Source organism: Scomber scombrus, chromosome 12 (genome assembly GCF_963691925.1).
Source record: "Scomber scombrus chromosome 12, fScoSco1.1, whole genome shotgun sequence".
In the NCBI taxonomy this organism is placed as follows: Eukaryota; Metazoa; Chordata; class Actinopteri; order Scombriformes; family Scombridae; genus Scomber; species Scomber scombrus.
Window position 1 is genome coordinate 16,257,118 of NC_084981.1, and position 13,560 is coordinate 16,270,677.

At 40.9% G+C, this 13,560-nt stretch overlaps 1 protein-coding gene across 6 annotated transcripts in view; it reads left to right on the plus strand.

Moving 5' to 3' along the window:
- Nucleotides 1-1,941: 1,941 nt before the first annotated feature.
- Nucleotides 1,942-13,560, plus strand: part of kcnma1a (potassium large conductance calcium-activated channel, subfamily M, alpha member 1a) — a 136,708-nt gene continuing 125,089 nt past the window's right edge. For all 6 annotated transcript variants that reach the window (XM_062430897.1, XM_062430900.1, XM_062430898.1 and 3 more), the window contains exon 1: nt 1,942-2,139. In XM_062430897.1, the coding sequence (XP_062286881.1) occupies nt 1,957-2,139 (183 nt within the window). In that variant the 5' untranslated portion in view covers nt 1,942-1,956. The remainder of the gene's footprint in view (nt 2,140-13,560) is intronic.

The window sequence follows — 13,560 nt, forward strand, 5'->3', positions numbered from 1 at the left end:
TCTTCAGTGTTTTACAGCTCACAACCCCTCCCAGGTTAAAAGATTCTGTTACAGCAGCTATTTCTGTATAAGCCCCAATATATTCCCAGACAATAAATGACCATGATAGAACATGTATCGCCTATCTTCTTCACACTTAGGCATGTTTATTTTTCAAATGATATGTGCAGGAGATCAAGTGTTATAATTCCACACTTCATGGGACATTTATCAGATAACTTATCACAGAAGACGAAATGTGTTAAAATCAATCATGTTGCTGAATAGCATTAGAAAGGAGTGTAAAAATGATTTCGATACCTTTAATTGTCCCTTAATTGAAGAATTCAGAAGGACTTGGGGGACAGATTATTGAGAGCTCATTGCAAAACAATCTCCAAGCAGTCTAGACCCTTGTGACACAGGTGGCTGTGTACACCTGCCTGGTCCGATGTTCAGGGGTCAGTGGTTATTCAGGGCCCTGAGCCAGCTGTTTCCCCATATCCTTTGGTTTGTCTGGCTTCTAGAGGGGCATCCCTGTGCAGCCATAAACTATTGCAAGTCATGCCTCACAGTCATCACCAATCCACACCTGTTTTTGACCTAATATGTGAGCTAAAAATGTAAGAGTATTACAGTAATTGACCGGGAAGGACGTTCATAACACTGCTTCTATGTGTGTGTGTTTGTGTGTGTGTTTGTGTTAGACCTTTTATCAAGTTCATTTCTCAAACTAAAACCACGGACGCCCATCATCCATAGATGAAAAGCCAGACTCAGTAATTGAAAAAGGGGAGCACTATCCTTAATGAAAATTCACTACAATAATACAGAGACTGACAGTGTTGCTGTCAAAGTAACCTCACTTTATTGTCGTTTCATATCACTGGTGTCACTACAACATTCCTGTGGGGACTTATCCTTTTGCGGCGATGTTTATATAGTAGGCCATAATCCTTAAATTTATCACGGATCGATGCTCGTGTTTGCCACAGTGCGTCATTGGCGTGCAATAAAGACGCAAAGGCGCATTTGTAGCCTACCTCTTTTACACACCCAAGCAGCGGAGAGCAGTCGCCACTTGGAATAAACATCGTCGCGGTATTACTGCCCTCTGTCCATCTTTATTATTAGCGCTTCGCTCCGCCCTCCTACCTGTAAATCTCCCCGCTCTCCTCTGGAGCGGATCTGACAGGCGCTCTCAGCTGGCCGCTCTGTGCCAGGGCTGCAGGGGACCCGAGCGCCAGTCCTTTTTACGCAGAACTGACAACGAAAACGACCGCAAGAATATGTAGTCTTCGGCTCCGCAGTGACAACCAGCCAATTAATAGAATTGAATTACTTCTCTGTGGGTGTTTCTCGTTTTGTTGCAAACCTTTCACAGTCGATTGACGCTCCGAGAAAGTGAAATCGATTCTCCGCCTGCTCATCGACAGGATCCCTGAATGGAAGACGGCTAGAGAGGTCGCCTCGCCGAGAACGGACTGCAATATTTTTCACTGTCGTTGTGTTTACCATAATCCTAAATTATCATTGGTAGCCTCAACGGCTGCAAACGAGGCCGTCTTTACCATGGCATTTGGTGTGAAAGAGGCAGAAACCCCTCTTAAAGCGAGAAGCGCCTAAGATTCGTCATTATTGCGGATTTAAATGCCTCTCTCCAAGGGCCACCGACCCTCTATTTTGGTCAGGTTCGCGTGCGCGGTGCGTCACGCTGTCACGAATAAACAATTCATAGGCTGTTAAAATACAGAAAGAGACTCCATCGGGTGGGTGAACATAATCTACAGCGAAGAGGGGGATTTTTTTTTCAAGCAATATGGCTGGTCAGTGGGGCTGGGGACGCTGGCACAGGCTCTCCACGGCTCCTAAATGCTAGCTGAGGCAGATGGCACCGTTCCCCATGGAAGCGACAGCTCTATGAGGACAAGCAATATCAATAATAATATAAATCCGTCCTCAATCTTAATATCCAAGATGGAAGACGTTGTCATTCCGTTCTCGTCCGAGGTGCCCTGCGACAATAATGGACAGCGCATGTGGTGGGCATTCCTCGCCTCCTCCATGGTGACGTTTTTTGGGGGTCTCTTCATCATCCTGCTATGGAGAACCATGAAATATATGTGGACTGTTTGCTGCCATTGCAACATCAAACCCAAGGTATGACTGTTTCTCTGTCAAGCATTTTAAAGATGAAAATCAAAATTCAAATCCCTCACACATAAACACTGATGCACATATTGTGAACACACTATGTGACAGTGACCTGTGCTCTAGCACTTTTTGTTCTGTAGTAGTCTTCCCTGTGGATGTGACAGTACGCTTAATTTGATGGTGTCCCCTTCCTCTGCATAAACTGCACCCTCTAAACAGATATCTAGTGTCCATTGCAGTGCCTGTTAAAATGAAAGTGTCCCTTGATTTGGAAGTGTCTACCATTTCCCACTCTTGAGTGAAGGGGGTGGTGTTGCATGACATACATGGGTATGATGAGAGGAGAGCAATTCCTTCATTTCCCTTTGCTTTAGCATTCATCACAGCACCCTCTTAGAACATAAGCTCCTAACTTCTAGGGTGAGAGTAAACATTTAAGGGGCAGTGGTGGAGGAGGGGTATACACAAGCTGCGCATTCCACCAGGTAGACTTAATGAAGTCCACTGTGACTTGACATGACATCAAGGCTGCAATATCATGTCCCTGGGAAAGTCATTGTTCCACACTCTTTAATTTTCACACCCATTTGTGGCTTTAATGTGTTTTTGTTGCACACAAAATGTCTTTGTGGAATCATGAAGGTAACCTGTTTCCAGGACTAATATAGAAATAGGACTGCCACTTACCTTTGCTTGGGGTGGCCTACATTAAGGGTGAATCACAGGTGATTCATATGTGTATTCCAGCTTCATACATGACTCACACACTTGTGTATAGGCCAAGTGGTCCCCCGACTGAGCAGAGGGCCAGTTGAAAGGTAATGTTGCTTAGGGTGAGTGCAACATAGCTCAACATGTTTTATTTCTTGATGCATGCTTGGGACATGGATTATTAAAAATAAAAGATAATGGCAAGTATTTTGACAGTTTCAATCTTTCTTTAGTTTAATGCACAAATCAGTTGTTAAGAGGATATAGTGACAATGATGGATGAAGGAATGAGAAAGCGAGGATGATCTTCCTAGTCCTTGATGTGTTTGGGTTGTGTCCAATGGGAATGAATGAGTCCCCCGTGCTGCTCTTCTGCCATGTTCTTTTGGTAGCCTTGGCCCTTTCCTGCACATTTCTGATTTGATAATATAACAGGTGTGAGACGGGGCACGAAGAGAGCACCATTAACTGACATTAGCAGCACACACCAAACAGCCATTGCTCCACCATGCTGAATGTTGCAAAATGCAAATTTAGATTTAGGTTTGTTTTTTAGTGCATCTTTTTTATTCGCTATTGTCGATTGCTCTGTGTATAAGCTGAATGTTACCGTAAGAAATACTCATGTGTGCACACAGGGCTGGGCAAAAATTCATTATTATCATTCATTGACTTTAAATGGATTCTTATGACAATATGATTTTCAAATGAATTATTATATGCTTATATATATATTTCTATTCTAAAATATGAGCAACTGTGACATGACCCAACTTGCCCTCAGGGATCAATAAAGTATTTCTGATTCTGATTTTATTAAGCTTTTTATAAAATCAGACCTTTGGAATTCTGATTATTTTCCAGTCTGCTTGCAAAGAAATCATCCCATCTAAACAGGTCTTATTTACACTGAGAGATAATTCTGTGCAGTATGCTGTTTAGGGCTATTACTTGGCTGTCAGCCTCCTGTTATTTCGCTATGCCCATGGATCCCAGTATCAATAATGGCACCAGACCATATGTCATCCTTCCTACTTAATGCTGTCTTGCAAGAAAACTGATAAAAATAAACCATGCAAATATAATGAGGGATCCATCTTGTGACTGCTGGTGGGTATCTGGTTGTGTCTCATCTCTTGTAAAGGGGGAGAAGCGGTGAAATTGAGAACTTCTTTTCTGTTAGTGGTCCCTCACTCTGTGTTGTTGTGTTGCTGTGTGAGGAAGGCAGAGTCATCCCCGCTCGGTGACTTTGGAAGGCTTGACACTTGGCTGCAGAGGGAAAAGGCTTGTTAAGAGTATTAAGAAGGGGAAACTGGATCTGTGTTCAGCTGACTGGTGCGGCCAGCTAAGTTGGCATGTGTCAAAAACAGAATGAATAGCTGGTGTGGGGGGTGGTGACTTTCTTTGACAGTACTGGGAACCAGGAATCAGAGGCGAGGAAATAGAGGTGGAAACTCTGAGAGAGCCACAGGAGGAAGTGGAAACAGAGGGTGTGAGGGTGACGGAGGTTTTGAGAGGGGGTGTTGCGTTGCATAGTGTCCTCCAGTGCTCTTCTGTTGACACACAGCTGTGTCCTAATTCTTTTAAATGGCAATATTCTCTGTCAGGATTATAAGGGATAGATCGTGGGTAGAGACAAAGTAATGTAGCAAAGAAAAATGTCCACAGCAACTTTTGGCGACTTTGGAATAGACACTGTTCGGAGAGAGACTGTCTATATAATGTGAAACTACGGCCTGATACTGATATGTATTGTCCTGTTAATATTGCTGCAAAAACAATAAAAGCGCATGGGGATAACCATCCTTAATTTATATCTGTAGAAAAGACAATTGTATTTTGGACAGCAAAACAATGTTTTATTGTTCTGGTGCTGTCTCTTGGGTGGACTAAAAAAAAAGAAAAAGAAATAAAAAATACAACCCTATATTGATTTTTCTATCAATGTGCTAGTAATGGCAACATTTATGGCATCAATTATCTTGTGGGTGTTTCTGAGTGCTGAAATGTAATTTTCAAATGACATACCAACCACATCTGTTATTCAATTTGCCTTAAATTGTTCTGCAAACAATAGTTGTCTGGATGAGCTATATTATTTCATTATGTTTTTTTTTTTTTTTTTTTTTTTTACAGTACAGCTGTAGACTTCACACATTCTAAATAAATGATTTCCCACTAAGGGAAAGACTCATTCAAAACAATGCTAATGCATATGTATGAATGACAGAAATGTAAGCACTCTGTGATACTGAAGTAGGGGAAATGGCTTCCATGCTGCAAGGCTCGTTAGCATATAGGCCTGCTCTATTTTTGCTTTCCTATTGTCCTGTAGTCTTGGTGAATTTGTAGAGTTTTTTGTGCTGCTTTCTGTGTTGTGCTGTGCTGCTTCACTGCTGCACGGTTATCTAATGGTCTAGTTATCCACTCTGCGTCATGCCACCTCCAGAAGTTCTTATATGATGCCTCTGTTATTGAGTATGCATGGGGAGGAGGAGTATGGAGGCTTTGCATTTGTGGCACCAATGTCTGTCTCAAACATGAATGGCACCATCACCCTGTGGAGGAGCCAGATGTGTGAAAGCATGGCATTATTGCTTTAAACCAATCAGTCAAACAGCAGTCCTGTATCTTTAATTTGACATGCTGCAATTTAACAGGACAGACATATCAGAAGTGAGCCAGCATGATAAGTTAAATACATTGCAGTGAAATGTTTCTAGTTGTCAAAGTAAATATGATCATTTATTTTGATATAGATTTTAGGTCATATTGGCCAGCCTGAGTGTGTTCATGTGTTGTTTGTCATAAAAGTTAAAAACCTAATTAACAAATAAATAAATTTGTGACATAGAAAATATCTCTTTTTTATTGTTGTTGGTTTTTTTGGTTTTTTTTTTTACAGTAGTGGACTCTGCTCCGAAGCAGCAGGAGTTTAATTAGGCAGCATGTTAATGTGAGCTAATAGTATTGACATTAACTTATATTATCCAATAGTAGCACATGTGTAAATGACATGCAACATTGCGTAGTTATCATAATTTTCTTGCGATTTAAATTATATTTTAATTTAATTAACAGTATGGAAGTCAACCATGAGTTTGTGTTGCTTAACGCACGAGAGCCTCTACAGGTGTACAGACGACAGCTTCATCTTGAGGTATAAGGAGAAAGCATCAATCAAAATATGGAGGATTTCTGGTCGAGCAATAAGCCACTGACACATTTCACAAAGCAGAGTTAGGAGGGAGAGGGTTCAGTCCTGAAAGTACCTGGGCTTTTAACACATCAGCTGCAAACTGGTCTGAATTGACAATACGGAGAGGCACTGTACAAACAAAGGCAGAGTGGACTGTCAAGTGTTTCAGTCGAAGCAGCAAAGTACACATTGTATCAGTGTGTTTAGGTGAAATTGAAAAACAAGCCAAAGACAAGCTAGTTCTGTCTTTGGCTTGAGCTTGGACAACAGTATGATTAAATGAGGACAAAAAAAACAAAACACCTCCTACCTCACCTCAGTACAGCAGCTGATGCAGTAGCACCTTCAGCCTCCCCCTCATCCCCATAAGGTGGAGTGTTTTATGTGCATTGTTGAGCCAACAGCCATCAGAATTGTACAATCCCTTCTGTCCAAACAGCTCAGGTAGAAGTAGCGAAGGAGCCGGTTACCTGCTCTGCCTGTGCAATCTATTCTTTACATTTAGCTTCTCTGTGCCCCAGTCTAATCTAGATCACATTTTGTTGCACAATTTCATATAATTTCTGATGCCTGTATTATATTATGTATGTCTGTGTGTGCACAGTACAGTACACACCTTGACAACTTTTCTGTACACTCCACAATCCACAAATATTTTCCATAGTAAATGGCAACAGACAACAAAATACCTTTGTTTAGCAGTTGAATTGTATTTTCAAATATGAATGTATTACATCTGCACTTCCTGTATACAGTACATGAGAGGATGAGCGGTTTCTATCACACATTTGAAGACACTTTCTGCATTTGTATGGCCATCAATACACCTGTGACACATTTATCTGAATATACATTTTACCTCAAATGATGCTGAATTTATTTTCAACTTATTCCATATTTCAGTTTTGGGTCTGGATATTGTATTTATTTTTCATGTCTTGATATTGATACTGCTACTTTGTCATTTGCTTGTGGGTGCACTTTAATGCTGTAAACCACTTTTCCATGCTATAAATCATAGATTTTCATTTAAAGGCCCCATGAAACAAAAGTTAGTGGTTTTTTTTAGAATATTATTATTTTTTGCCTTTTTTGGACAGTTGGTGGCAGAGAAGCCAACAGGAAACAAGGTGAGAGAGAAAGGGGTATGACATGGCTAGCTAAGCGCCGAAAGTCACATTTGATTGGATGAACTTTTGTAAATGCCCTTGAGTGCAGGATGAGTCATCGAACATTTGAAACTATTTTTTTATATAAGAGAAAAGACGGGGGATTTTGATCAAGAAATACTCTGATACTGATTTTCTGACATATATTTATATGTCAAGAGATAAATTAACAATTAACGCAACACAGGATTAAAACTGGGGAAAAAAAAAAAAAAATTCATTTCATGGGGCCTTTAAGAATTGTTGATGTTGAAACTGTTATTTTTTCATTTTCTCTGCTAGATCATTGTTATTTACCCCTTGTTGATTATAATGTTTGTTTGCTGCCGTATCGGCTCAGTATCTCCATGGCAATCAAGTTTCACCCCTCCTAATGAGAGTTTGATGTGCTGTGTGTTGGTTCCCTGCACTGAAGGCCAGACCTTGCTCCTGTGATGTGACTAATAAAGAGGAGAGGCAAGAACACAGTTGTTACTTAGGCTCCTTTCTATCTGACTGTTGTCATCTTGCAGGTGGAGGGCTCGTGATAGTGCACACGCATCATCACTTAACACTTAATAGCTTTTAAGTTTAAGGTGGAAAGATAAATAGTTATTTTGAAGCCACAAGGAGAATTTCCATCTTATGATGGGCTGTCTAATGATATGTGGCAGCCTCAGTGAATTTTACATTTTTTGCTATTCATTTCCATAACTGGAGATAGTTATTGATTTTTATGCTGTAAGGCTTGGCTTTCACTACATGTCGATCAATCAAACCCGAGTTTAAAACCTACCTCAGTGTTTGCACGCATATGTCTCTGTGCATGCATTAGTGTCCGCATACAGTATGTGACAAAAATGCAAATCTATGGCAGAGTAAATGAGATGTGCTAGGGCTCTCTTCAGTATGCTTACTTTTAAGTGGAATGGATTGCGGAGGTGCCTGCAGAGAGGAACTGTTGTGAGCCTGTGTATTCCCTTGTGCTTGGCAACAGACCAGCTGCATTTTGCCAGAGCAGCATAGAGCACACACCCTACCATCAGCTGTTGCTCTCACTAACCTCGGTCTAACTTGGCCCAGCTCGGTTGACTCCATCCCACAACAGTTTATTAAAATCCAGAGCTAATTGAAAAAAATCAAACATGAAATACTTGATAAACACTTTCTGTTCACATACAGCTGTACTGATTATTCACGTCTGTAGTTCTCGATGTCATTTCAGGAATGTGTGTGTAGGCGGACTACTATGTTCTTGTGGCCAGTGGTTTGAGTTGCATGTGTCTTGTCATGTGTTGTTGACACTTTCTGGGAGTGAGCATGCCTCTGAGCTGTCTCTGGACAAAGTATGACCAGTTTCCACCACAGAACACATGCCTGTTCCCAGTCCCTCTTGTCCCAGTGGGAATAACTCGTCAGGCGGCTGTGTAACTAGATTATTTTAATTTTCATTAATCTGTAACTAAATTGACTTCTAAATTAGTCCTTAAAATATCAGAAAATCACAATCACAGTTTCCTAGAGCACAATGCGACATCTTCAAATAGCTTGTTTTGCACAAATAACTGACCAAAATGTATTCATATTTCATTTACAATGGATGGATTTAGGAAACTGGAGCAGGGATTGTTTGGGTGTTTTGTTAATTTATTGAACCTCAACTATCTTGAGCAGATTTTAAATTCAAAACAGATGGAAAATACATGTAGCACACAGTAGATATAATGTAATGGTTTTTTTATGAACTCTATCCGGTGGCGCAGATTAACTTTCTTTTCTCATACTCCTCTGATGTGTGAGTCATGAGTTATTATTCAGTGGAGATCCACCCTTTTCTAGACCCTAATCCCTAATTCTCTGAATCTGATTTGATGGCCATTTAGGGACAACTGTAGTGTGCCATGCTGTATGTTAATCCACAGACAAGGAGAGGCCATATATCAGGGCAGACTATGTATATCATGAGGCAGACACAGAGGTCCAGTCCTCTGCACTCAAACTGTGCTACTCCTCTGCTGTCGTGCTGTTATGTCTTCTTTGGCTGGTCACTGGGCTATTAAAAGGACGTCCACACCCCAGGAAATATTCAGGGGTTAAAGGTTAGACAGGAAGGGTATACCTGGCTCCACATGGGGGAAGAGTGCTAGACTGGCATTCCTGTCATTGGAAATGTGGGATAGGGTCTAAGCCACCTGATCCTTGCCTAGGCAAACTGGCAGTGGAAAACCATTTGCATATAGACCTACAGCTTGAGACCGGCTAGGCTAAGCTGCCATGGGAGGCCTGCAGTAGGGAGATAGCTAGCTAGTGCCTTGTTAGCCAGCGGGATCATGGCTTATGGTTTCTATTCTACCAGCTCTCTTCCTCAGCTGTTGTTGTCCTTAAACAGCTTAACATCAGAGGATGGGTGTGTGTGTAGGTGGGGTGATCTCCCTATGGCCATGCATAGAAATCAAATTTAATGCCATCTGTATGAACAAAAAACTGTTATGGCCTCTATGAGGGACTAGGGAGAAGCGTTTAGCTGATGTTATTTTGAAAATGTGTATTGATATTCACATGTGGATTTTTCTTTGTGTTGTGTGTTTTAACAGGTATTAAAGTTGTTAAATAAAGACAGCAAAATGTACTTTCTCAAACTCAAACAACAGAGTGGTACTGATACTGCTCAGTAGTAGATATGGACCTTTGTTCTTGTTGATGTTTCTTAAATGTACAAATGCTCATGTATTTTTCATGTGAGAGTGACATATTCATACCAAATTCTGTGTTCACATTAAAATGCCAAACCCTAGAAATGCCCCAACTCTTCTATTCCATGCACAGCAACCAGCCAGGCCAGTACGTGCACAGCCCTTTGACTAGTCTTTCCTGGTGCTGATTATCAGGCAGAGCCGGCCATCTCCTATGCTTTCCCTCATCTTTACTCCATTCCCCTTTGCCCACCACCCACTCTTAGCAATCGGGGAAGCCAGTGGAACACTGATATGTGGACATCAAAATGCACTTAATATCATAATTGGTGCTTTGAGCTGTGTGCACTGATGCACAGAGAGAGAGATGGAGTCGGGGAGGGAGGGAGTGTGTAGAGGACAAGGCAGTGACCTTCAAAGATCTCAGCAGGCGGTGTTTCTGCAGCATATTTAGAGATTAGCTCTCTCTCTCTTAGCAACATATATGAGTCTGTGAGGTTGACTCAGGTTGAACATACGAGCAGTGCTTTCATTCTCAGAGAAGGTTAGGAAAGTGTGAGAATTGTGCATCACCACTACTATAGCCACTGCCCTCAGCAACCTGTCTCAATTAACCTCCAAGGGGGCTACGCTAATATGCTAATTGTTATTCTCCTAGCAGGCTAAAAGCAGGCTCAGGTTTCTCTCTGTGTGCCAGCAATGTGCTGGCATTGCCATCATGCTACAATTATAAGATTGCACCCCATTTGGCAGCATCCCAGTCAGTGTCTATTAGTTAAGTGAGACACCAATAAAATGGCATGTTTTTTTATGTGGAAATTCAAGTCAGACTGACAGTGAAGGACAGACTACAAGCTGAACCCTATTCAGTCAAAGTGAGCGGGCCTGTTTCACAATGATTTTACCTCTTGACTTCTTCTGACATTTTCCAGAATGGCTGCACAGAATGAATAGTGCAGCTGTCAATTACAGCCTTGTTTGATGCTTGCAAAACTGAAATCCCAGAAGGCCCTGTCTCACTCAGGTTCCGTCTGCTGCTCGGCATTTCTCTGAAAGCTGTGAAATGTATCTAGACATGAACCAAGTGAGGCAGACCAGTTTAAGAGTGAAATGAGCTTTGTAAGATAATTCGCCTAGTGTTGAGCTCAAAATGATAGCATGTGTAGACATTATGTACAGATGATGCACAGAGTGCATTGGTTCATTGCTTGATGCCTCATTAAAGATGGATGATAATGTAGAACTGCCATGCTGATCTCTGACGGCCCATGCCATTGAGATTAGGCAACACTTTTTAATTGGTCAGTATATAAGACTTTTAAATTGCCAAGCTGCCCTCCAGGGAAACATCTGGACAGCAGATATTTTTAATCTGTATTGATAAGTGTCTTTTATACTAACTCATGATCCCTTCCACTGATGATGTGCTTTGAGTGTTTATGTAGAAGGTTGCACATTCCTGTTTATGAGCACAATTAGAAACTATGTCAAGTAATACACTTGACTGTACACATGCTTATACACAGTCTTACAGACTGAGATAGATCGGTCTGATATATTAGAAAATGTATAAACTACATGCACCTGTATGAACTAATTAGTCTGGTTGTAATTACAGTCAGTATGTACTGACATTGTATTACTGATTCTAAGTCTATCCATTACAGTTGGGATGACGGGGGCTGGACTCATACTGTATCTTTATTGGCCATCTGTTATGAAGATGCTCATTATGGCTTCTATGCCAGATGTGGTGTCTCATTCTTTGGTCCCGTCATGTCAGATGGACTTAAACAATGCTTGAAAGTGTATATGTTGCCTGTTAACACATTCCCCCTATCTTCTCCACACAGAAGCTGCATAAAGTATATATACATTATATCAAGCTGTGGATCAGTCTGTAGAGATGTTTCTTGTGTTATGATGGAAATAATATGGTAATATCAGTTCACCATGGTAATTTTTTACAACAGTTGAATCCAAAATGGATTGCATTGTATACACAGAAATAATAGAATTTAATTGATTTTGAATATAAGTAGGATGTAAAATGAGGAAGTAATTTGAAATATTGTTTTAGCACTTAAAGCCATTACTACTATGCTGTTCTCTCTTACCATTGCCAATAAGGAGTCTTGTGGATTCCTCTGGATACTTTGTGGTCTGTGTTTAACTGTATGGTTCAATTATGATGTCGACCAGGGGAGCAGCAGGGATTAGTTCTAATATTCAAACAACGTAATGCTGTCTATGGTGCTCATCTGCGACGTGGAATCCATTGGCTACAGTGGCACACAACAGTTGTGCTGTATCTCTCTGTTTTGGCAGGACCTATTAAACAGGCTATTAGGCCTCAGCTATTCTGCACAAGTAAAGATTTTCAGCACCATGGAGAGCTCAGGATGGGAGCACAGGGCATTTCACAGACTTGTATGTGTGGCTCTGTGGCTGCTGTTTAGGGCATAGAAAGTGGTTGTTAGACTTCTCATGTTTAAAATTTTAAAATACAGATAGCAAAACAAAAATCTGGTTTAAAAAGAAAATCTTGATTTATGATTTCTATTATATGTACTACTACTACCACACACACACACAACACACACACACACACACACACACACACACACACACACACACACACACACACACACACACACACACACACACACACACACACACACACACACACACACACACACACACACACACACACACACAAGTTATCACACAAGGTTTATCTATTTAAATCCTCCAATTACACCTACCACATGCACAATATACTGCATGCATGTTATAAAGTTCTTTTTACTAGTGCTTTGGGAATATACAATCAGTTGTAGTCATCGTGTCTCAAAAGCAGGGCTAAATTGGTTGCATTGAAGCTAAGCAGGGATGTGCATGGTTTGTAATAAAGCAGCAGTGGAGTAGTGGTGGTGAATGGCATATCCCTCTATGCAGTGAGGATTGCACAGACAGTGGGTTACCTAGTGGAAAACTGGTTGAAGATCAAAGTGAGGTTTTTCTTCATGCCTTGCACACACACAGTGTCATCAGGGATGAAACAACATAGGATTTTCCATTGTATTTTTCTTTTGAATCAAAATAAGCTAGGAGAAGCACATTGAAAAATATTGATAAAAGCCATGCTAGTGGTTCCACTGGCTGTAGTGTTTGTCGTGCTCCCCAGTAATAAATAAACAACGTGCAGACAATGGCAGGGCTATTCTTAGAGGCTTATTAGTTGTGGGGCTAAAAATGTAAAGTTTTTCATGAGGATGGTGCTAGAGGAGGAGGTTTGGGCCTTTGGGAATGTTTGCTCAGCACATTTCATGGCAATCTGCTTATTAGATTATGCATATTAGATAACATTGTGTGCAATTTGACATTTTGGTCTAAGGGGTGCCGCGGGGGGGAAGCTCACAAATATTCAGAATCGACAGGCTTCAATCTTTGGGGAGCATAAACGCACTGAGTAAATGTCATTGTATCTTCTCATAACATTGTGAAATTTCTTATGCAACTTCGCAATTTTGTTTGATGGTAATGTTAGGGGAAAGGGCAAAGGGTCTCCAAAATCATTAGGAAACGTCATCTGTGGTGGTAATTTCATTTTATTGGCATTCAGCATTAAACAAACATTTCCATGAGATGTATTTCAGATAGTGTATGTATATAT